Source organism: Coregonus clupeaformis, chromosome 20 (genome assembly GCF_020615455.1).
Source record: "Coregonus clupeaformis isolate EN_2021a chromosome 20, ASM2061545v1, whole genome shotgun sequence".
In the NCBI taxonomy this organism is placed as follows: domain Eukaryota; kingdom Metazoa; phylum Chordata; class Actinopteri; order Salmoniformes; family Salmonidae; genus Coregonus; species Coregonus clupeaformis.
In genome coordinates, this window is record NC_059211.1 from 36,084,726 (window position 1) to 36,111,044 (window position 26,319).

The 26,319-nt window shown below is 42.9% G+C and overlaps 1 protein-coding gene across 1 annotated transcript in view; it reads left to right on the forward strand.

Annotated features, from left to right (window-relative positions):
* The window catches only part of LOC123481432 (growth factor receptor-bound protein 2-like), a 38,690-nt gene extending 21,500 nt beyond the window's left edge, over window positions 1-17,190 (forward strand). Inside the window, exons 2-5 of the mRNA XM_045205483.1 lie at window positions 3,297-3,394; window positions 9,249-9,371; window positions 10,395-10,563; window positions 13,931-17,190. Coding sequence (XP_045061418.1) covers window positions 3,297-3,394; window positions 9,249-9,371; window positions 10,395-10,563; window positions 13,931-14,116 — 576 coding nt within the window. The 3' untranslated portion in view covers window positions 14,117-17,190. The remainder of the gene's footprint in view (window positions 1-3,296; window positions 3,395-9,248; window positions 9,372-10,394; window positions 10,564-13,930) is intronic.
* The last annotated feature ends 9,129 nt before the right edge of the window (window positions 17,191-26,319 follow it).

The following is a 26,319-nucleotide window of genomic DNA, read 5'->3' on the forward strand; positions in this document are numbered from 1 at the left end:
ACACAGAGACAGACACACAAACACACACAGAGACAGACACACACACACACACATACACAGAGACAGACACACACACACACACAGAGAGACAGACACACACACACACACATAGACAGGCACACACACACACACACACACACACAGAGAGACACACAGAGACACTGTTGCACATTTCCACACAGACATGGGAGTGCACAGACAGGCACACACACAGATGGATGTACTCACTCCCACAGACACACACACGCACACACTTACACTGGCACAGAGACATTAGCTCTCCCTCTCCCTCAGAGATTCATGTATGAGCAGCATGCAGTCATAGCCGACACTTGGCCCACAGTGAGTCATACTACAGGCTCTGACTCTTCACAAGGTTACAGCACCACTCTCTCTTTATCACTAGCAGTAGCTATCACTTTAGAATCATGCTCAGGCCAACACAGCCCCCAGGGTACAGACTGGCTGTGACGGAGCACTGGGTGAGTCACCAGGACTGAGCAGCTGGGCGTGTGTGTTTGAAGGGGGGAGGGGGGTGGAACTGTGTGTGTGTGAGTGTCTCTCTCTCTCTCTGTGTGTGTATGTGTATCTTCTGCGCTCTCAACCTGTGTGAGTGGTTATTACCGTGTTTTGGAGTGGGAGGTCATGCAGAGTTTAGAGGGACAGCCGGCCAGTGTTCGAAAGAGGCATGTGCCACACACACATTGTGCTGGCCATGCTATGGGAGGTACTGACTGAGGGACAGCTGGTAGATGTGTGTGTGTGTGTGTGTGTGTGTGTGTGTGTGTGTGATTGGCAGATTGGAAAGCAGTCCGAAGCCAACAGTAGAGACACACACACACCAGCCTCCCTCAGAACAAATAGGGGTATCCACCTCCTCATAATCTGTCCCTTTCTGTGTGTGTGTGTTGTATGCTTGCTTATCTCTCTTAAACCCCTCCTCTCTGCCAATGGGGGATTTGAATTCAATAGAACAGAAATTGGGGCAGATTTTGCATATATGCAGATTTCCCTCCACAGGAAAAGGAGGTCAGCTAGTACAACACTGATTCCAGGTTATAGATATTTTTGGAACAAATATCTATGGTATACAGTGGGGCAATTCCACGGTAACAGAATGATGCTGAGACTCCGATTTTTCACTTTAAAATGTGTGTCAAACAAAAGCATTCAACTCTTTGCACAAGGACGACTTTTAACAATTTCCACAGAACATTTGACAAAAACACATTTACTTGAAGAACAGTGCAGATTCAAAGTTTGGTAACAGAATGACGACACAAACCATCATTCTGTTACCAAACTTTGCATCTGCACTGTTCTTCAAGTAAATGTGTTTTTGTAACATTTTCAGTGGAAATTGTTAGAAGTCCTCCTTGTGAATAGAGTTGTAGGGTTTGTTTAACTAAGCAATCATTGGTTTTTGTTTGACATGCATTTTAAAGTGAAAATTCTGAGTCTCCGCATCATTCTGTTACCGTCAAATTGCCCAGTAGTAGAGTTGATGAAGATCACTAGCGCGGTTAGCTCCATAAAAAAATTGGCCAATATGTGACATATCACAACTGCTTATACATTTATAACCCACTATTATTTACATTAGTAAGCCTAAAATATAACCCATGTCTTTTCTTCCTGCTTGGTGCACATTGTTTCCCGTGTTTACAGTGGCAGTCCATTTCACTTGTGGCCTGGGAAGAGTGGCGCCATAGCCCCATGGCAGAGACAGAGAGAGAACGAGAGAAAGCTAAGATTAATGGGTGTTTACTGAGACCAGCGAAGGCTAAGAGACTGAGCCAGGTCATTTCTCTCCACTAAGATGACGGGTCATCCACCATAGAGTGTGGAGACACTGTAGGAGACGATGCAGGCCCCACTCCCGTGCGGAAGCTGAGTTGGTTTGGCATCAGACATAGACAAGGAAATAAAGAGTGGAGGTGTAAGTTCATATGTTTGAACTAATCTGTCTAGGTAGAAGTTGCCTTTATAGACAATATAAGCAATTTTTCACTCCAAAACAAACTCATCCAGAAAGAGAAATTCCACCAAGACTCATACTACTACTTCTCCCACTCACACCTAAAATCCAATTCATGTTCTATCAACCGGAATCCTCTTCCATCCAACCCTAAAAACCCATTTAACTCCACTGAGTGTTTGGTCGTTGTCTCTCAGGGAGCTCTCTGGCCCGGTTACGGAGTGTTAGTGTCAGCCATTGATGTTGATGGATCCGGAAACAGAGTGGTTGTGACAGATGGTGTCTCTGTGGGGACAGGAGGGGGTCTGGGTCTGGTGTAGTGCTGGTGTGGTGTGGTGGCAGTCTGGTCAGGTCCCACTGTGGAGCCTCCAGATGATCACATTCAGGTTGACTGACCTAGACTAGGACACATGGGGCCTGGGTTGGGGAAAGGAATATCCTTTCACCTGGCTAGGCTTTGTGAATGGAGGAATGGGAGGTTAGGGGGGAAATATGTATGGTACATGGCAGTTATGAGATGTATGGTGTGTTCTAAGCAGTATTTTCCCCATTGCATATGGGGGAAATGCACTGAGTGTACAAAACATTAGGAACACCTTCCTGATATTGAGTTGCACCCTTTTTTGCCCTCAGAGCAGCCTCAATCCATCGTGGCATGGACTCTACAAGGTGTCGAAAGCGTTCCACAGGGATGCTGGCCCATGTTGACTCCAATGCTTCCCACAGTTGTGTCAAGTTGGCTGGATGTCCTTTGGGTGGTGGACCATTCTTGATACACACGGGAAACTGTTGAGCGTGAAAAACCCAGCAGCGTTGCAGTTCTTGACACACTCAAACCAGTGCGCCTGGCACCTACTACCATACCCTGTTCAAAGGCACTTAAATCTTTTGTTTTACACAATCCATGTTTCAATTGTCTCAAGGCTTAAAAATAATTATTTAACCTGTCTCCTCCCGTTCATCTACACTGATCGAAGTGGATTTAACAAATGACATCAATAAGGGATCATAGCGTTCACCTGGATTCACCTGGTCAGGTTATGTCATGGAAAGAGTAGGTGTTCCTAATGTTTTGTACAGTCAGTGGATGTACATGGCAATACATTAATATAAAGGATCTGCATGATACTTCCTTAAAAAATATTTCTGGTAAGCTCTTCCAATGGTTTCCACATCATTATGTTGGCTTTCATGTACCCACTCTAATGTCAGTGGGTTTTTGTAGTGTAGTCTTGTTGTCTTATGTTTGTCACGACCATGCTTAAAACCATTTGTGACTATTTGACTCAACTCTCTTCCCTCTGTTTTGTGTCTTCAGGTTTTGAATGAAGAATGCGACCAGAACTGGTACAAGGCGGAGCTGAATGGGAAGGAAGGCTTCATCCCCAAGAACTACATAGAAATGAAGGGACACCCGTAAGTATGAGCCAGCCTTAGATACCAGTTGCCTTATATGAGCCTGCCACAAGTCCACATGAAACTGGAGAGCCAAAATGGCGACGTTCACCTCCTCCAAATTACCTCATGTTTAACCTGGAGCTCAAAATTGGGGTATCAAACGTGAGGTTCTAATGTTGGAAGGTTCCAGTACTAGTTTGTCAAATGTCTTTTTTCCAAAGGGCATTTCTTTGTGCTAAATATCAGATGAAAAGTAACTTCATAGACAGTTTTGCTTCCCTAGTTCCCATGGTTAGAACCATTCAGAAGACTCTTGAGCCAGAGTCTAGCTAAATCCTGTGGCTAGGATAAATGCTCCTCTGGTCTGAAGATAAGGTGGATAAAGGACTCCTCATGCTGCTGCTGTGGTCTGGAAGCTAGCCTGGAAGCGGCCCTGCTTTCTAGAGCTGATTTGTGGGTTATAGGCCTCTGAGATCCATGTGGTCGCTGGTTTGTCGGTTTGGCATCCCAGAATCCCTCATCAAGTGGCATCGTCCATCTTGACTCCCTATTAGGTCTTCCCCCACAATCGCCCTCTGGCCCAATCTAGTCTATTTGGATATTTCTACATACCCTCCACTTAACATACAGTGCAGTCGGAAAGTATTCAGACCCCTTGACTTTTTCCAAATTTTGTTACGTTTCAGCCTGATTCTAAAACAGATTAAATTGTTTTTTTCCCTCATCAATCTACCCACAATACCCCATAATGACAAAGCAAAAACAGGTTTTTAGACATTTTTGCAAATTTATAAAGAATAAAAAAAAACTGAAATATCACATTTACAAGTATTCAGACCTTTTACTCAGTACTTTGTTGAAGCACCTTTGGCAGCGATTACAGCCTCGAGTCTTCTTGGGTATGACACTACAAGCTTGGCACACCTGTATTTGGGGAGTTTCTCCCATTCTTCTCTGCAGATCCTCTCAAGCTCTGTTAGGTTTGATGGGGAGCGTCGCTGCACAGCTATTTCCAGATCTAGAGATGTTCGATCGGGTTCAAGTCCGGGCTCTGGCTGGGCCACTCAAGGACATTCAGAGACTTGTCCCGAAGCTACTCCTGCGTTGTCTTGGCTTTGTGCTTAGGGATGTTGTCCTGTTGGAAGGTGAACCTTTGCCCCAGTCTGAGGTCCTGTGCGCTTTGGAGCAGTTTTTCATCAAATATCTCTCTATACTTTGCTCCTTTCATCTTTCCCTCGATCCTGACTAGTCTCTCAGTCCCTGCCGCTGAAAATCATAATGCTTCACCACCATGCTTCACCATAGGGATGGTGCCAGGTTTCCTGCAGACGTGATGCTTGGCATTCAGGCCAAAGAGTTCAATCTTGGTTTCATCAGACCAGAGAATCTTGTTTCTCATGGTCTGAGAGTCTTTAGATGCCTTTTGGCAAACTCCAAGCGGGCTGTCATGTGCCTTTTACCGAGGAGTGGCTTCCGTCTGGCCACTCTACCATAAAGGCCTGATTGGTGGAGTGCTGCAGAGATGGTTGTCCTTCTGGAAGGTTCTCCCATCTCCACAGAGGAACTCTAGAGCTCTGTCAGAGTGACCATTTGGTTCTTGGTCACCTCCCTGACCAAGGCCCTTCTCCCCCGATTGCTCAGTTTGGCCAGGCGGCCAGCTCTAGGAAGAGTCTTGGTGGTTCCAAACTTTTAAGAATGATGGAGGCCACTCTGTTCTTGGGGACGTTCAATGCTGCAGACATTTTTTGGTACCCTTCCCAAGATCTGTGTCTCGACACAATCCTGTCTCGGAGCTCTACGGACAATTCCTTCAACCTCATGGCTTGGTTTTTGCTCTGACATGTACTGTCAACTGTGGGACCTTATATAGACAGGTGTGTGCCTTTCCAAATCATGTCAATTGAATTTACCACAGGTGGACTCCAATCAAGTTAAATGGAAACAGGATGCACCTGAGCTCAATTTCAAGTCTCATAGGAAAGAGTCTGAATACTTATGTAAATAAGATTTTTCAGTTTTTTATTTTTAATAAATTTGCAAACATTTCTTAAAACCTGTTTTCATTTTGTCGTTATGGGGTAGTGTGTAGATTGATAAGGGGGAAAAAAATTATACATCTTTGAATAAGGCTGTAATATAACAAAATGTGGATAAAGTGAAGGGGTCTGAATACTTTCCAAATGCACTGTAGGCCCTATTGTATCAATATGGGGCACCGTTTGTAACATGCTATATTTTGTAAAGAATATGACTTCAGTCGAGCCACAGGGCTTTTGTGTAACTGTCAGATAGGAGATGGATTGTACTGTAACTGTCCTACAGAAGCTTTTTCTACATAAACTGTTCTTAAAGGTTTAAATGGATCCTATTCTGAGGGAGCCACTAAATAGAGATGGATTGTACTTTATATTCTACAGACGCACACAGTAGCAAAGAGGGGCTTTGTCCTGTATAGTCGTCAGCTGTGTGAGAACGCCTTCCCCACCATCGCCACCTGCTCTCAGGGCTGCGAGGGCTCTCACATGAAAGGCCCATTACACACTGCAACCAATCAGAGACAGAGGGCCCTATTATAGCAGTCAGGAAGAGACTGTCCATTAGCCTTAAGGTTCCTATGACTGATTGGTCAGCTGGGCCTAAATACAGGAGGGAGGGAATCACCTGCTCTATGGAGGAGCAGATGGTGGAGGAGGGTCCAGGATAGCAAGCAGGCAGATGGTGGCGCTGGATAGGAAAAAACAGTACTCACTTCACTATGGGGCTGGCCTTGGCCTGGTTACATCCACCATGGTTGCTGTTATCATGCTGGAAAGGATCATGTGAGGAGAAGATATCCAAGTCAGCACAGTATGGTTTGGTTCGGCTCGATGTTGTGGAAAGGGCTTTGACTCCCTTATGGAAGCCTGGTAGCCGTGGATGTCAGTGCTACCACATCAAAGAGCAGCACTCGACCACAAAGCAGGAAGGACCAGGATAATAGGAGGATATCCACATTATCTCTCTACCCACAGTGTTACTGTTACCTCAGGGTGTTACCTCAGGGAGATCAGAGCACTGTGGATGAGGGGGTTGGACTTCTGTCATCCCTAAGCCTGTTTGTGTGTGAACACCAGGCACAAAGAATAGCATTGCTAAATGCTAAAGGCTTGTGGGTTGAAACCTATATGGGTCTGAAACCGATGGCTTAGAGATGCTAGTGTTACCTAACAGGTCAATATGTGTATACACATGTAATAAACAGATAACTTGTTCTACTCATATCTGTCATCTTTATATGACTATCGGCTTGTGACACTGTTTGAGGACTCTGCCCTGATGATGATACTGTATGGGAGACCTGGCTGAATTATCATTCCCTTATGAGGAACAGCTGGAGTTGATCAGGTCTTGTCATGTTGTCTGAGTTCCCAAACGAACAAGCTAAGAGGCTTAGAGCTAGCGTTCACCTGCACTGCCATGCCCTAGTGCAGATGCTATGGCTATTGCCTAACGCTTTGAACACACCGACTGCGTCATTGCGTTTTGGTACACCACTAGTACATTCATTTCCAATGGAACGCTGCATTTGCCTTGTAGCATTGTGTTGCAGAGGCAGTTGCAGTGCGTTCTGTGTGGTGCATACGTTGGATTTATCGAACTTATGCGTCAAACTGTATGCATAAACGGGTTGACAGAAATGGTAGCAGAAGGTGAATGTTGAAGTTTTGTTGCACACATATCTAGATGATGCTGCATACTATTTTGCGCAATGATGCAGTCGGTGTGTTCAAAGCGTAAGTCAAGGGTATGCGATCGCTCAGATAAGCTACAGTATATGGTAATGCTAAGCTATATTGCTTAATTAAGCTATATAGATAAAGCTCAGGGTGTGTATGCTTTCACTGGTGATAGAGGAGGAAAACATTGTGTGTTGCAACACCTTTGTTGGCACATTGTGACATAACACCTTAATCTGGACAGTAAAATTCCACACCTGACTAGTCACAGAAGGAAAAGGAGGTCCCACACACCAAATAAAATAAAATAAAATACAATTTTATTGGCCACATGCGCCGAATACAACAGGTGCAGACATTACAGTGAAATGCTTACTTACAGCCCTTAACCAACAGTGCATTTATTTTTAATAAAAAAGTAAAATAAAACAACAACAAAAAAGTGTTGAGAAAAAAAGAGCAGAAGTAAAATAAAATAACAGTAGGGAGGCTATATATACAGGGGGGTACCGGTGCAGAGTCAATGTGCGGGGGCACCGGCTAGTTGAGGTAGTTGAAGTAATATGTACATGTGGGTAGAGTTAAAGTGACTATGCATAAATAATTAACAGAGTAGCAGCAGCGTAAAAAAGATGGGGTGGGGGCAGTGCAAATAGTCCGGGTAGCCATGATTATCTGTTCAGGAGTCTTATGGCTTGGGGGTAGAAGCTGTTGAGAAGTCTTTTGGACCTAGACTTGGTACTCCGGTACCGCTTGCCGTGCGGTAGCAGAGAGAACAGTCTATGACTAGGGTGGCTGGAGTCTTTGACAATTTTGAGGGCCTTCCTCTTACACCGCCTGGTATAGAGGTCCTGGATGGCAGGAAGCTTTGCCCCAGTGATGTACTGGGCCGTACGCACTACCCTCTGTAGTGCCTTGCGGTCGGAGGCCAGTGTGGCAAATGTGTGTTGTTACCTACCCTTACCACCTGGGGGCGGCCCGTCAGGAAGTCCAGGATCCAGTTGCAGAGGGAGGTGTTTAGTCCCAGGATCCTTAGCTTAGTGATGAGCTTTGAGGGCACTATGGTGTTGAATGCTGAGCTGTAGTCAATGAATAGCATTCTCACGTAGGTGTTCCTCTTGTCCAGGTGGGAAAGGGCAGTGTGGAGTGCAATAGAGATTGCATCATCTGTGGATCTGTTGGGGCGGTATGCAAATTGGAGTCGGTCTAGGGTTTCTGGGATAATGGTGTTGATGTGAGCCATGACCAGCCTTTCAAAGCACTTCATGGCAACAGACGTCAGTGCTACGGGTCGGTAGTCATTTAGGCACCACCACACACTGTACATGCATGCGCAAACACACACACACACACACACACACACACACACACACACACACACACACACACACACTTTGTATGGAGTATCTGTGGGGGTTGGTGACTGACCGCTGGTATTGGGCAACAGTCAGAGCCAGAGGAGTAGGTAGCAGGTGCGGTTGGCATGGCACCACACAGAGTTGTCATTGTCTTGACCCAAGGCTCCACTAGCTCTTTTATCAGACCAGGAACCTCCCTGTAATTACAACCTACTAGGACAAATGCAAAGAGACAAATTAAATGGCCCACCGGTACTCACTTACTGCATTGATTTCATTCTATTTGGCATGCAAAATAGATGTGATATTATGATTTTGTTATCATTGTTTAGTAGTGTTATTGGTCGCTATGCACTTCCCCAACAGACACAACAACCAATACAACGGTCAATAACAGGGGTCAGGTTTGAGGTCAAGCTCTGCTTAAGGCCATGTTCCCATGACATTGAGTCATGCCAATGACCCTACGCTTTGAGGTTACTCAAAGGTCAACGCTAACTAGCTACCTGTCACAACCACACCACAATCAAATTCTGATAAGTGCTGCTTTTCCTACAAATTAAGAAGAAGAAAGAAACACCCAGTGTGGTAGAGCTGGTTGAAACAATGTCATTACAATCAAATGACAACCATGTAAAAACGTCATTTCAACCAGTTTTGCCTGCAGGGTGTTTTTTCTTCTTAATTTGCAGTTAAACAGCACTTATCACTGTTACTTGCAACTTGTTTTTATATTATTTTCAATGAGTTATTAGTGGTTTGTAATGATTTGTTGTTGTTATTGTTGTTGTGTCCCAGGTGGTTCTATGGTAAGATCCCCCGGGCGAAGGCAGAGGAGATGCTGAACAAACAGAGGCACGATGGGGCCTTCCTCATCCGAGAGTCAGAGAGCGCACCGGGAGACTTCTCACTCTCTGTCAAGTATGTCACACGCACACACTCAGTTCAATCATTGTATCACTGATCGACCCATCATATCCGTTTTCCCTTTTTATTACTTTCAAAAATACATTTCTCTCCAATATCAGTCCTCTGTTTAAATCATTGTTCCAACTCTGTGCTAAGTGCTTGCTTTCTCATGCACAGCTCCCATCTTGGTTTGCCAGGGTGGCGTCTAGCCAGCTTGACCTGGGAAGTACTGACTGTTCTAAGTCTAGCAGTGTCTGGCCACCCTGTTCCCACTCTAGTCTTTATGTAAAGTCGCTGTGCAGATCCACAGATCCATATCAAGTTAATTGGCTGTGTCATCTCTGACTCACCTGGGGCTAACCAACATTCATCCGCTACTACAGCACTTTGGTCTCTGTCAGATAGCTCCGGTGTGGGCACTGCTGCCTGTTATCAAAGCTTTGCAAGCTGCCACTTTCCCTAGTCCCAGGCTCTCTGTCTCTGTGTGTGTGTGTGTGTGTGTATGTGTGTGTGTGTGTGTCGCTACTGCTACAATTGCACTGTCCTAGTGTCACAGCTGTGTACCAAACAACCATCCCTGTCTAATGCATTTGTAATGCAATCTAATGAAGTAGGCTATACAACTGTGTCTTCTGCGTTTTATTTCTCTAAAAATCCCAAACTCATGTTATCATGCGGGGAGAAAGAAACTGGGCCAACTGGGCTTAAATCATTAATGGAAGCGCCGACACAGATGGTTATGAAACTAGTGCACACAAAAAACTGGCCGCCTTCTCTTCCACGTCATGTAGATTTAACAGTGTTTTCACTGCTGTCCCCAGATGGTTACCACGGTAAATGTCATCACTCACTTTCTGTTTATTCCAACCTTCTCTCCCTCTTCTCCTCCTCCTCCTCCTCCTCCTCCTCTTCCTCCTCCTCCGCCACAGGTTTGGTAATCACAGATCTGGAATGGTTGGATTGATAGAAGTAGTAGGGTGGTCACCTTATTTAAAGTGAACCAATCACTTATAGATCTATGCTTCTTCTCCCCAGGTTTGGTAATGACGTGCAGCACTTCAAGGTCCTGCGTGACGGGGCTGGGAAGTACTTCCTGTGGGTGGTCAAGTTCAACTCTCTCAACTCCCTGGTGGACTACCACCGTTCCACCTCTGTGTCCCGCAACCAGCCCATCTTCCTCAGAGACATCGAGCAGGTCCCACAGGTGAGGAGGGAGGGACACACACAGTGAAGACATCAAAACTATGAAATAACACATATGGAATCATGTAGTAACCAAAAAAGTGTTAAACAAATCAAAATATATTTTATATTTGAGATTCTGAAAATAGCCACCCTTTGCCTTGATGACAGCTTGGCACACTCTTGAAAAGAAAAACCTTTGAATGAGTAGGTGTGTCCAAACTTCTGACTGGTAGTGTAAGTATTCACACCCCTGAGTCAATACTTTGTAGAATCACCTTTTGGGAATGATTACAGCTGTGAGTCTTTCTGGGTAAGTCTCTAAGAGCTTTCCACACCTGGACTGTGCAACATTTACATTTTACATTTACATTTACATTTACCCATTATTCTTTTCAAAATCCTTCAAGCTCTGTCAAATTGGTGGTTGATCATTGCTAGACAACCATTTTCAGGTCTTGCCATAGATTTTCCAAGTAGATTTAAGTCAACTGTAACTCGGCCACTCAGGAACATTCACTGTCTTCTTGGTAAGCAACTAGTGTATATTTGGCCTTGTGTTTCAGTTTTTTTTGCTGAAAGGTGAATTCCTCTCCCAGTGTCTGGTGGAAAGCAGACTGAACCAGGTTTATCTCTAGGATTTTGCCTGTTCTTAGCTCCAGTTAGTTAATTTTTTTATCCTGAAAAACTCCCCAGTCCTTAACGATTACAAGCATATCCATAACATGACGCAGCCACCACTATGCTTGAAAATATGGAGTGGTACTCAGTAATGTGTTGTATTGGATTTGCCCGAAACATAACACTTTGTATTCAGGACAAAAAGTTGATTGCTTTGCCACCTTTTCCTTGCAGTATTTAGTACCTTGTTGCAAACAGGATACATGTTTTGGAATTTTAAAAAATCTATACAGGCTTCCTTCTTTTCACTCTGTCAATTAGGTTAGTATTGTGGAGTAACTACAATGTTGTTGATCCATCCTCAGTTTTCTTTTATCAGAACCATTCAACTCTAACTGTTATAAAGTCACCATTGGCCTCATGGTGAAATTCCTGAGCGGTTTCCTTCCTCTCCGGCAACTGAGTTAGGAAGGACACCTGTATCTTTGTAGTGACTGGGTGTATTGATACACCATCCAAAGTGTAATAAAAAAACTTCACCGTGCTCAAAGGGATATTCAATGTCTGCTTTTATTAAATGTTTTACCCATCTACCAATAGATACCTTTTGCGAGGCATTGGAAAACCTCCCTGGTCTTTGTGGTTGAATCTGTGTTTGAAATTCACCACTCGACCTTACAGATAATTGTATGTGTGGGGTACAGAGATGAGGTAGTCATAAAAAAAAAACGATTATTGCACCCAAAGTGAGTACATTCAACTTATTATGTGACTTCTTAAGCACATTTGTACTCCTGAACTTATTTAGGCTTGCCATAACAAAGGGGTTGAATACTTATTCACTCAAGACATTTCAGCTTTTCATTTATTTAATGAATTTGTTAAAATTTCGAAACCATAATTCCACTATGACATTATGGAGTATTGTGTGTGTGTAGGCCAAGGACAAAGAAAACATATAAATTTAATCAATTTTAAATTCAGGCTGTAACACAACAAAATGTGGAAAAAGTTGAGGGGTGTGATTACTTGTTCTGAAGGCACTGTACGTATACACAGCGCTGCACATCATACGGAATACCAGGGAAATCCTCATCTCCGACAATCATTTAATGAGATTGCATCACGTAATCTCATCTAAGCAATCATGCAAAAACACAGTTTAGCCGATTATCAGTCAACGACAGTTCACTAAGCAATTTTGCAGACAAATACACTACTGTTCACTTAGAAAAAATTTTGGCCATTAAAATAACATCAAATTGATCAGAAATACAGTGTAGACATTGTTAATGTTGTAAATGGCTATTGTAGCTGGAAACGGCTGATTTTTTATGGAATATCTACATAGGCGTACAGAGGCCCATTATCAGCAACCATCAGTCCTGTGTTCCAATGGCACGTTGTGTTTGCTAATCCAAGTTTATCATTTTAAAAGGCTAATTGATCATTAGAAAACCCTTTTGCAATTATGTTGTGCTGATTAAATAAGCAATAAAACTGGCCTTCTTGAGACTAGTTGAGGATCTGGAGCATTAGCAATTGTGGGTTCGATTACAGGCTCAAAATGTCCAGAAACAAATAACTTTCTTCTGTAACTCGTCAGTCTATTCTTGTTCTGAGAAATGAAGGCTATTCTATGTGAGAAATTGCCACGAAACTGAAGATCTCGTACAACGCTGTGTACTCCCTTCAGTGAACAGCGCAAACTGTCTCTAACCAGAATAGAAAGAGGAGTGGGAGGCCCCAGTGCACAACTGAGCAAGAGGACAAATACATTGAGAGTGTCTAGTTTGAGAAACAGACGCCTCACAGATCCTCAACTGGCAGCTTCATTAAATAGTACCCGCAAAACACCAGTCTCAACGTCAACAGTGAAGAGGCGACTCCAGGATGCTGACCTGAGTTGCAAAGAAAAAGCCATATCTCAGACTGGCCAATAAAAATAAAAGATTAAGATGGGCAAAAGAACACAGACACTGGACAGAGGAAGACTAGAAAAAAGTGTTATGGACAGACAAATCGAGGTTTGAGGTGTTCGGAATCACAAAGAAGAACATTTTTGAGATGCAGACCAAATGAAAAGATGCTGGAGGAGTGCTTGATGCCATCTGTCAAACATGGTGGAGGCAATGTGATGGTCTGGTGGTGGTAAAGTGGGAGATTTGTACAGGGTAAAAGTGGAAGGCTATCAGTCCATTTTGCAATGCCATGCCATACCCTGTGGATGGCACTTGATTGGAGCCAATTTCCTCCTACAACAGGACAATGACCCAAAGCACAGCTCCAAACTATGCAATAACTATTTAGGGAAGAAGCAGTCAGCTGGTATTCTGTCTATAATGGAGTGGCCAGCACAGTCACCGGATCTCAACCCTATTCAGCTGTTGTGGGAGCAGCTTGACCGTATGGTACGTAAGAAGTGCCCATCAAGCCAATCCAACTTGTGGGAGGTGCTTCAGGAAGCATGGGGTGAAATCTCTTCAGATTACCTCAACAAATTGACAACTAGAATGCCAAAGGTCTGCAAGGCTGTAATTGCTGCAAATGGAAGATTCTTTGACGAAAGCAAAGTTTGAAGGACACAATTATTATTTCAATTAAAAATAATTATTTCTAACCTTGTCAATGACAGCATTTGCTATATTTCCTATTCCAACTCATTTCATGTATGTTTTCATGGAAAACAAGGACATTTCTATGTGACCTGCCCGACTACACACGCCACATATTCTAACCAATGTGTTTCTCCTCTCTTGTCTCTCCAGCATTCAACGTATGTGCAGGCGCTGTTCGACTTCGACCCTCAGGAGGACGGCGAGCTGGGCTTCCGACGCGGCGACTTCATCCAGGTCCTGGACAACTCCGACCCCAACTGGTGGAAAGGGGCGTGCCACGGCCAGACGGGCATGTTCCCGCGCAACTACGTCACGCCCGTCAACCAAAACATGTGATTACGTCACGCCCGTCAACCAAAACATTTGATTGGCTAAGTGAATAATGACATGGTCCCCCATTGGCCCATTTACACCCCCTCAGGACTTTCTGAGGGACACTTCAGAAACACAGACCTAAATGAGGAATGGAGGAATGGGAAGAGGAGCATAAACCCTGCAAAGACACAGAGAGAGAGAGAGGCAGATTTCATTACTCAGACTCTACAGTTGACTCTGTGGATTCTTTGAGGGAGACACACGGAACAGTGAAGCATTGCAAAGGAACACAAGGGATATAGCTAGACTCCGGCAACGGCCTCCCTGCCTATACGTTCTTTGTTTTCTTTCTTTTATGCATGACATCACCACCCTATGTTTCAGTCTATTAGACAAAGACAATGAAAAAGATGTCAGAGACCAAAGACTCTAGTCTAGTGTGTTATTGATATCAACCCAGCTTTGGGCTCTCAGAGAAGGACCATGGATGTGTTTTCGATGTGTATGTATATCTATAAATATTTGTAGTTTGAGCCTGTTTTAGTGTGTGTTTTTTTCATTCATTTACTTGATTTCTTCTCTATTTGTAGGCCTAAATATTGTCATATTCATTTGGTACCAAATTGAAGAAAACAGACCGAAACAGGGAGGAACTACCTGAACTGAATAAGAAACACTTGTTTTTGTTTTCCGTAGCAAAACGTTTTGCTACGTTTTGAAACTGTGCACTAATGAATATGACCCAGATCATGCACAGAGGCTCTGAGACAAGAAGCTAAATGGTTTTCATGTGATCGGGAGTTATTCAATACGCTCAAGACAGGAATAATATTTCAATCATATTTAAGATGGAAATCTAATTTGGGAAAAATGTCCGGATTTCTACTTTGTTCTGGTGTGAAAGCGGAAACTCGGCTATCAGCTGGAACAAATTGTCATTTTTTTAACCCGTTTAGACATTTAGGGGCTTTCTGCATTCTTAAATGTAGCCATCTTTCTCAATAAAATCAGAGACAATGGTATAGAGTTTTATGTCCACCTGCAAACAATAGACGTAACTGATGATGTGGCTGATTCAATATGACCTAAACGTAGCTAAATCATCTTGTAAGGGTTCTGTATGGAGATTGCTAGTGAAACGGCAGTATCCTTATAATCATCAGTTATATGAAAGAAGGGATTGAATAGTGTACAGATGAGAGCGCTACACTCACTGATTTCACCCTGCGTCTGTTGAAGTTGGATAGTGCCTTTTCCATCTCTAGTGTTTTCTGTCTCTCCAGGTTGACCAATGAGCGCTTTTAAGCGGCAGATCGCAGAGATATGGGGACCAATGAAATGTCTCCATTCTCCACACATGCCTGCCATTGGTTAGGGGCTACCTTATGGAATCTCCAGTCTGTATCTCTGATTATGGAACGTATCAAAAGGGCTTTTGGAATTCTATGACATTAGATGCAAAGACATTCTCTGTCGATTCGTTTGTGTCGAAAGGGGGACATTTTTGACAGCGGGCGAAAAGAAGTCACAGAAAATATAGTTTTAGCATTTCCTGAAAGAGGGGACATGAATTGTCATGAAGACCTATATAAGTGCTTGATCTGGGCAACATCTTAACTCTTTATCCTTCAGTCAGTGTCTGCTTGTGACGGAGGCAGAATGGAATCCTCCATCTTGATAAAGAGATTAAAGGACCAACGATGCTGACTCTAGATCAGGACAACAAGCGCAACGGTTGGGTCATTGACCTCTATTGAACTCTGTGTCCACAACTCTCTACTTTGGACCTTTTGAGAATCTTGAAGAGGACCTCAAATGCAAGAAATTCCATCTTATCTCTCCTTCACTCTTCTTGTTATTCCCCATCTACACTTATGCTTTTGGTTTCTTACATTTTACATTTTAGTCATTTGAAGTGAAATGGCTGAAATACACGAAGAGGCAGGTCTGAAGGGAATATGCAGGGAGTGGACCATGCAAGTTTTTCAATGTTATTTCTAGCCTGCAATGAACTGCAATGAGCCAATCCAACGAACTGATACTCCAATTGACTTGCAGGTGTTTGAGAATGCAAGGGCAGGGGAGACCTTGCTTATGTGGTTCCGTTATTAACTGTAGCCTGCTATGTGTCATCTTGCTGTTGTTGCAAAGCCCCCCCATTGAAAGTTCAGTATGTCACACTATGTCAAAAAAAGCACGAAAATGTGACGTGTGTATGTATTGTCTGTACGAGACTTGTGTATATACTTCAGGTGTGTCTGAATTCTCAGCCAATCATATGACATGTATGACCCTGAGATTTTCCTGACCATCTGATCTGGAGTATTTCCTAGTCATGTCACGTGTTCAAGAAAAATTCCTGGCCCTAGACTTTATGTGATTGCAGAGGTCAATGTTTCTGCAGGTTTAGAGTTGAGACTGGTACACTATTGGTTGACTCTTTGCCTGGTTAAACCAGATTGAACGCTGCATTCAGTCTGTTCTACCAGACTGTGGATGTAGCTGCTCTCAAGGGGCTGATAAATAGGACCCAGTCCAAAACGTTGATGTCTAATTACGCTGTCTCTAGGTTCCTGGACAGCCTTGCATTCTCCCATTGTCAATATTTACTCTCTCCTCCGTCAGTCAGTCATTCATTACAGTGCGAAGGTCGCCAGCAAGTGAACCATTCATTAAGCCTAGTTAAATAATACGTAACGCTGCACTCAGCACTCACTATTGATTCACTTCAGTGACAATAGTCTCCAGTCTGGTTTAACCAGTCTACAGGTATCATTCTATGGTTTATTTCCTCGTCCTCTCAATTGCAGCCGTCTGACTCGTATTATTCCAGAGTGGTATCAGACAGTGGTTGACACTTAAGATGATGTGATTGTTTACATTATGCTGGAAAGTCTTTGTATGTATATCTATCTGACATGGTTGCTTTATGATGTCATTTCACGATGTGTGTGTGTATTTGGAGAAGAAAAAAAACATTTCATTTTTCAAACGGGAGGATGATGATCACCCCTGATGTCTGTCACAGCATTTGATTTCCTTTGAACGTAGATAGACAACAACAGAATAATAAAACAATCACTATGAAAAAGCTACTGTTGTGACGTTGGTTACTTCTTGTTGTCGCGGGTACTGTATGTTTCAGATTAGAACAATCCCCAAAAAAATTGGAAGTTCTACGCATAGAAATTAGAACATTATGGGCCAGTACCCCAGACACAGATTAAGCCTAGTCATTAAATTCTAAACGCTTTCAATGTAGATTCTCCATTGAGAATGCTTTTTAGTCCAAGATTAGGCTTCATTCGGGAAACTGGCCCTGTATCTCTATGGTTACTCCTCTAACTATTTCACCACTGTAGACCAACATAGAGAGTTCCTACACAGAGCATGGAGGCACAATGTAGCAGATTGGGCCCTTATCAAGGGTCATGCTTGGGTTACACTCAACACTGCACACTGACACAATGTTTCAAAAGAGAAAGATGCTGATTAACTGGGTGACATAAGTAGTCAGATAATATGCCCAAGTCCTGATCTAAGGTCAGTTTGACATGTACCCACTAATGGTTACTATTAGAAACAGGGTATGTTAAGTCTTATCCTAGATCTGTGCTCACAGCCCAGACAGTCTCAAGAGTAAGATTGCTGATATAGGATCAGTTTAGCCTTTTAGATAATGAATATGATTATATGGACAGTGGGGGGACCTGATCCTAGATCAGCACTCCAACGCTGAGACGCTTTATAAATACAGGCCCATAGGCTCCCTCTACCCAGTAGCGTTGAGTGGATAAAATCACTGGGGAAGTCAAGCCAAGAAAAAAACAATAGCCGTATTAAACCAATGTGTTGTGATAATTGCGTTGTTTGCTCTATAACCTGTTAGTTCATATACCTTGACACCGTGATATACAGGCCTAAGGCCGAGACAATAAGAAGACACAGTGGCAGAATAAATTCAACCACACCTTTGTTTCATCACAAAAGTCCACAAAACATATTGCATGTAATAAACAGTTACATGACCTACAGCATGGTCAAGCAAGGTAATGTTTCCGACATTTTCGGACTACTAAACAACTATTGATTTAGAACCACCGAGAGTTACCGCAAGTCGCAAAGAAAACAGGAGCTGCCTCCACTATTCCATCACCATTTCAACATCATCAAATCACCTCTGCTTAGTCTAATACAGTGACAACTAAAATATACCCAAAACTATTTAGTCCAATCAACGTAAGCTAAATATGATGTGGCTGTCCATGGTACTGATTTCTGTGTGTGTTTGGTGTGTGTGTGCGTGCAAGTAGAAAAAACGTTGACTCACCCTACTTGTAGAGAAACACCAATACCATCCTCCTCTTTCATGTTGCCTAAACGGTCTATGACTCTGTCATACAGTACACGCTTTTAGTTTTTGTTGTCCTAGGCTACCTGGCTAAAATGCTTGCTCACTAGCCTAACTTCCTTTCATGGGCAACGATGCACCAGGCCAGCTAGTTAACATTAGCATACTACATACATCTAGCAACATGTTGAACTTCCATTCTCTCAGGCCACGGGCACAATGTATTAATTTATGCTTGGATCAGAATCACCATTATAATCATTGGCCAGTACAGAGAAGTAAAACCACAAGTCCAAATCCCTACCGCCATCAATGGCTAATATAGGAAAGGGCCGATTTTAGCTCGCTAGCTAGTCACCGGAGGACAATGACACGAGATGCAAAAATTCTAATTTTTTTCTGTCAATGACATTTGGCTGCTGATGTGATTGGTCTGAAGCCAAATCCGAACTGGCTTCCCTTGACACTTTCTTTTGGTGCTCCAGGACCTTTCACAGCTGAGCTCACTCAGTTTAGCTCAACACTGGCTATTATTCTTTTAAAAATTTATCAAGGGAGGCCAAATGTTCGCTGGGTTCCCTTGCATTCAATGCTACGGGCGGCAACAATTTCATACTTTTTTGACCAGATAGTATCAGATTGATACGCTACACATACTGAGACAGAGGTGTGCTGTTTCATTCGCTCGGATGCTTTCTCCGGTGAGATACATTCAGCCTCTTGCGAATTGAAGGACATTTATGAAACACAGAGAGACAAAATAAACAATTATTTTGTATGTTTTTTTCTTAGTCCATTTTTTGTGGAAGCCTGGCTTCCCTTGGCATCAATGAATACACACCACTGCATCTACCTGGAGTGTATGTAATAGAGATTGTCTCTCTCTGGGTTGGGAGGAGTTGTCTCATGGTCATCCTGCTGTCAGTCATATGTATGACTCATCTCCAGATCAAAGTGAGTGTGTGGGGTAGAGGAGCCACTTCTCCCTGACATGAACTTCCTGGCTGAAACACATGCAAAAACCCATACGCTGCCTCACACTGACGTCTTTGTACCCCAGCCTGATCTAATCTAATCTGAGGTTTTGATCTGAGTCTGTTACAGACTGTGCTGTTCTTTCACACATTGGCACTCCCCTCAGAGGGTTCACAGGGAGAAGGTTACTCACCTAAACAGAAGATAAGTGAATGTTGAAGAAGAGGGGAACTGGTGTATCTCGGTGCTCTAGAAGTCAACTATAGTGTAAAGGTGACATGCTGTCTATCTATGATGTACATGCATTTGCATCATGGTACTCATACCATATTTGCATAAACAATGGCCCTATCTAGAGTTTTGCTCTTGTGAGGCTTTGGTCCTCTGGTTCTTTCCAGTAAGGCCGGCAGATGGTCATAGATTATATACTGTGCTATTAGCGCCATCTTTTGGCAATACAACATAATTACAGTACAAAAACAACGGAACACAGCGACTACAGAAAAAGTTGAACTGGGAACTAATTAAGTGAAACCTATTCTAAAAACTGTACAAAGATAACAATATATTATAATCTGGTGTATTTGTGCGTCAAAAAAAAGACACTACATGCTCACCAGCATCAATCGGCAGGTATCCATTGACCCATAGCAGCAGGAAGTATGGGTGCAGAGGGTGCTGCAGCACCCCCTGAAAAATCATAATAAATAAAAAATATATATACATATATTTAAAAATATATATTATTTCACAAAAGCAGTGCAATGGGCCTTTAATAGTCCTGTATCTGTCTGGTGAAGTCCACAAAACATTTAGCATGTAACAAACTGTTACATGACCTACAGCATGGTCAAGCAAGGTAATGTTTCCAACATTTTCGGACTACTAAACAACTATTGATTTAGAACCACAGAGAGTTACCGCAAGTCGCAAAGAAAACAGGAGCTGCCTCCACTATTCCATCACCATTTCAACATCATCAAATCACCTATGCTTAGTCTAATACAGTGACAACTAAAATATACCCAAAACTATTTATTCCAATCAACGTAAGCTAAATATGATGTGGCTATCCATGGTACTGATTTCAGTTTGTGTTTGGTGTGTGTGTGTGTGTGTGCAAGTAGAAAAACCATGTTGACTCACCCTACTTGTAGAGAATCACCAATACCATCCTCCTCTTTCATGTTGCCTAAACGGTCTATGACTCTGTCATACAGTACACGCTTTTAGTTTTTGTTGTCCTAGGCTATCTGGCTAAAATACTTGCCCGCTAGCCTAACTTCCTTTCATGCGCAACGATGCACCAGGCCAGCTAGTTAACATTAGCATACTACATACATCTAGTTACATATTGAACTTCCATTCTCTCAGGCCACGGGCACAATGTATTAATTTATGCTTGGATCAGAATCACCATTATAATCATTGGCCAGTACAGAGAAGTAAAACCACAAGTCCAAATCCCTACCGCCATCAATGGCTAATTTAGGAAAGGGCCGATTTTAGCTCGCTAGCTAGTCACCGGAGGACAATGACATAGCTTTTTTTATATTAATGATGTTTGGCTTCTGATGTGATGTGATTGGTCTGAAGCCAAATCCAAACTGGCTTCCCTTGACATCTTGGGCTAGGATTTCTGAGACTAAATGTTAGACACAGGAGGAGAAACTTTCAGGTATGGATAACACGTATTTTGTGTTTTACAACATTTTAGCTGGCTATGTTTTATTTGTTGCTATGTTGTTCATGATTTTGAATAGCTCTCAACCAGAGTATGTGAGTGGAGTTGAGCTGTCGGAAATCCCGCTCATCAATCATGGAGAGGTGCTTCACATTCTTACCGCTCTGCTAAGAAACCACTCTGCGCTCACAGGAAAAAAAACTGCAGCTCTGAATTTGGTCCATTCATTAAAATCAGAATTTAACTAACACCCATCTATTTTTGTGACTACCTGGACCTACCATTTGGTTTTGAAGTATTGAAACCAAACCATACGATTTGAATGAAAATAAACATGAAAAGGTTAGGTAAGAAGCGCTCATCATTTCAAATAGCTTACATGTCATTAAACAGCATATATAAACTCTAAATAGGTCAGGAGCCAGACAGGGAGCCTAAGAAGGAACAAAAATCAATTATTTAGGCTATATTATTTCAATTATTTCAAGGCTTTAGCCTACAAAAAAATACATTGTGAAGCATTTGCGAGCATGACACTAGACTGGTAGGGACATAAAACGCTCAGCATTTAAACAACATTTTGTTGTATTAAATCATTATAGTCTATACATTGAGCATATAGGCTGTCTTACTTAGAATTAAATACAAATTAAATGAACAATGCCTTATTAGGCTTTGTCTACAGTGCCTTTGAATTCATTTTGAGAAATGTTTGGCCATACTTTTGATATTACTCTAATAAAGTTTAGAAACATTTGTGAAGGTTTAGTATGGTGTGGCTATTATTGACCTTTAGCTACTGCAGGCCTATGATATGAAGGCAGTGTGCCCCGGCGCTCCAACTGACTCTGACAGTTGAACTTGAGGTGAGGAAGAATGTTTCAGGCCTACCAGAGTTACTCCTATAATCTAACAATATAATGCTTATCTTTGTACAAAATATTCGTATAGAAAATTAACGAATTAGCCTCCTTCTGTATGCCTATATCTGTATAGCAGATGCAGTAGCCATCTGACATAAAGAAATGCATGTCGGTGTCATAGCATGCTGCCGGCATATCTATATTTCTCTCTCTATCTCTCTGGGGCTAGGCCTAAGCTTCTCTTCCTTTATATATATACTGTATATTTTAAAATATTCATATCATACAGTGGCCTATGCATGCAATGCCCTAATGCATTTAGTGCTCAAATCTCTGACAGCTGAACCGTGAGGTGGACAATTATTGTTTTATGAAAGTAAAAAACAATAAAAAAAATAGGCTATAAAGTTTTGTATATGCTACACATTGAAACACAAGGAATAGTGTTTTTGTAATTTGTTAAAGGCTGTTTTTAAGGACATGGACATGTAAATGTTGCTCATTTGGCCAATATCCCTCTTTTATTGATGGCGCTGGCTGCAGTTTGGATCTGAAGGCATATGGATGTCTGGTAAATTTCTCAAATGTCCGGTAAATTAAAATCTTCCTGGTCATGTTGTCCGGCGCCAAATATTCCTAACAGAAACTCTGAAATGCGCTTATTGTTTTTATGCAGATTTTAGAATATTCGCATGAGAATCTGTCCCCAATTGGATGGAGACCTAGCTATAGACACCATAAAGACTTGCAAGTGCAGTAGTTCAGTGTCACTTTGATTATGCCTGCACATCATGGTTCACCAGCAGCCCCAAACATCTAAAGAATAAGCTACAGACCAGCCAAACAAGCTTGCAAGAATTGTACTTAAACTTCCCCTTCATACTCATCTTGAGGTCAAGCATTTTTTAGTCTGGTTTGTGTCAAGAACTGCAACGCTGCTGGGTTTTTCATGCTCAACAGTTACCCATGTGTATCAAGAATGGTCCACCACCCAAAGGACAGCTAGCTAACTTGATACAACCGTGGGACGCATTGGAGCCAACATGGGCCAGAATCCCTGTGGAATGCTTTGGACACCTTGTAGAGTCCATGCCCGACGTTTTTTACACTCAAAGTCGCTTAGGTCACTCGTTTTGACCATTCTAATATTCAATCGAACAGTAACTGAATCCCTCGATGCCTGTCTGCCTGCTTTATATAGCAAGCAACGGCCCCCTTTTTTTGTTTCTTTTTTTTGTGGATTTATTTAATTTTAACTTCCCCGTAGTGTAATTTTCTTTTGTTTAGTGATTTGTTTCACCCCTGTCCAGGATCTGTAATAGATTATGGAAGTATAGCATATGGTTCGGCAGCCCGGACCTCACTGGAAAGGCTAGATGTCATACAGGGGCAAGGACTCAGAATATGTAGTGGGGCGTTTCGGACGTCCCCAGTGGCTGCATTACAGGTGGAGATGGGGGATATGCTGTTGCAGATTAGGAGACAGCAGCTGGCAATGAATTATTGGGTCAACCTATAAGGACATGGGGTGTCTCATCCTACGAAAGGGATTTTACAGGCATGCTGGGAACATGAGCGAAGACAGAACACGAGCTTTGGGTGGATGGGTAATACCCAGGCGAAGGAGATGGGACTGTATGGAAGGGAGTTTAGTCCAACGGTAGTTATTCCTGTAAATCCACCATGGCTACTCCCGCCTCCAGTAGTTGATCTAGAAGTGTTGGAGAGACTACAGAAAGATAGGGAGGGGGTTGATCCAGCTGATTTCTTTAAGAGAGTTCTGGAAACTGTGTATCAGGATTTTGTGGCCATTTACACAGATGGTTCAAAAGATCCAAGGACAGGACGTACTGGGTCAGCATTTGTAGTGCAGGAGTGTGGGGTGGAAGTCAGGAAACGTATTACAGATCATCTGGCTGTATATACGGCGGAGCTGATGGCCATACTGTTGGCCTTTCAGTGGGTGGAGGAAGTTAAGCCAGATAGAATAGTTATTTGCTCTGACTCAAGTGCAGTGTTAATGAGTCTCCAGTCCTTTAGCTCACGTGGCAGACAAGACCTGCTTTATGAGGTGCTACAAACCCATGGCAGGATTAAACAGATGGGTATTCAGATAAGATTTACTTGGGTTCCAGCCCATGTGGGGGTGGAGGGGAACGAGGCTGTAGATGAACAGGCTAAACAAGCACTTAGTAGTGGGGATGTTGATGTTGAAGTGTCAATGAGCAAGGCAGAGGCAAAAATACTGATATATACAGTGATGGTGCAGAGATGGCAGGAGCAGCGGAATACAAATAATAAGGGAAGGCATTTATTTCAAGTACAGAGGACTGTTGGGGAGGGGAGGACAGCAGGAAGGGACAGAAGAGAGGAGACTCTTTTTACAAGATTAAGGGTGGAACACAGCCAGTTGTATAAGACGTTAAACGTGATAGGAAAGCATCCATCAGGAAAGTGTGATTATTGTCAGGAAATAGAGACTGTGGAGCATGTATTGCTACAGTGTGGGCAGTATCAGAGGGAAAGAGAAGGATGATATTTAGTATGATGGAGAAGGGGTTACAGGAAATTAGTTTAAAGAGTATATTGAGCAGAACGTCATTAGATATAGTCTCAAATATTTAGTTATCTTTTTTAATAGAAACGGGGTTGGCCGGTAGGATTTAGTTTCTCCCTGTCTCTGGCCCACATTCCAGTACGGTAGGTGGCGGTAATGCACCATAATGTTGGATGCCAACCGCCGATAAACCCCACTGAAGAAGACCCCTGTCCAGTTGGTGGCGAAAATACACCTTTTGCGTACAGTTCGACAATAAACCCAAAGAAGAAGAAGCAGAAGCAGCACAGCGTCTAGTCCCCAGGAGTGACCAATATTTCGAGAGTGACAAAGACCATACCTACTGCAAAATCCAAGAAACTAAGACACGAAGGGAGACATATGCCTCCCGCATTGAACGCCTGCAAACCGCGAATGATGAAGATTCTTGTGTACAGAAACATTTTTGTTAGTACTAGACAGCTGGCATACTAGTTAGCTAGCTATCATTCATACTAGCGAGCTCGATACCGTCTTGTTTACACTTACAAATAACTAAGTGTACTGTCACTGTTCAACAGTGAAAGTCCTTCTTTATTTTTGTGCGTACTACAGACAATTAGCATGCTAGTAGCTAACAGTCAGTCAAATAGGGTTATAACAGCTTGCCTTTGTTTATACATACTAATCTAATGACAGTGTCAAAAGTGAAAGTTCTGAGCAGGGCTATTATTGAGCTACCTACACACACAAAATGTTAACGACTACTAAAACAACGAATATATATTAGGGTTGTGCAATGGACCGATATGCACCAGTAAATGGAGGGAAACATTGATAAGAGGTGGATCTTGCTGACTCATGAGCTCCTTCCTAATATGCATCTGGGTAGTGTGTATTGTGATAGTTGTACACTGCTCAAAAAAATAAAGCGAACACTAAAATAACACATCCTAGATCTGAATGAATGAAATAATCTTATTAAATACTTTTTTCTTTACATAGTTGAATGTGCTGACAACAAAATCACACAAAAATGATCAATGGAAATCAAATTTATCAACCCATGGAGGTCTGGATTTGGAGTCACCCTCAAAATTAAAGTGGAAAACCACACTACAGGCTGATCCAACTTTGATGTAATGTCCTTAAAACAAGTCAAAATGAGGCTCAGTAGTGTGTGTGGCCTCCACGTGCCTGTATGACCTCCCTACAATGCTACTCCCAGACCTGGACTAAAGCATCCGCCAACTCCTGGACAGTCTGTGGTGCAACGTGGCGTTGGTGGATGGAGCGAGACATGATGTCCCAGATGTGCTCAATTGGATTCAGGTCTGGGGAACGGGCGGGCCAGTCCATAGCATCAATGCCTTCCTCTTGCAGGAACTGCTGACACACTCCAGCCACATGAGGTCTAGCATTGTCTTGCATTAGGAGGAACCCAGGGCCAACCGCACCAGCATATGGTCTCACAAGGGGTCTGAGGATCTCATCTCTGTACCTAATGGCAGTCAGGCTACCTCTGGCGAGCACATGGAGGGCTGTGCGGCCTCCCAAAGAAATGCCACCCCACACCATGACTGACCCACCGCCAAACCGGTCATGCTGGAGGATATTGCAGGCAGCAGAACGTTCTCCACGGCGTCTCCAGACTCTGTCACGTCTGTCACATGTGCTCAGTGTGAACCTGCTTTCATCTGTGAAGAGCACAGGGCGCCAGTGGCGAATTTGCCAATCTTGGTGTTCTCTGGCAAATGCCAAACGTCCTGCACAGTGTTGGGCTGTAAGCACAACCCCCACCTGTGGACGTCGGGG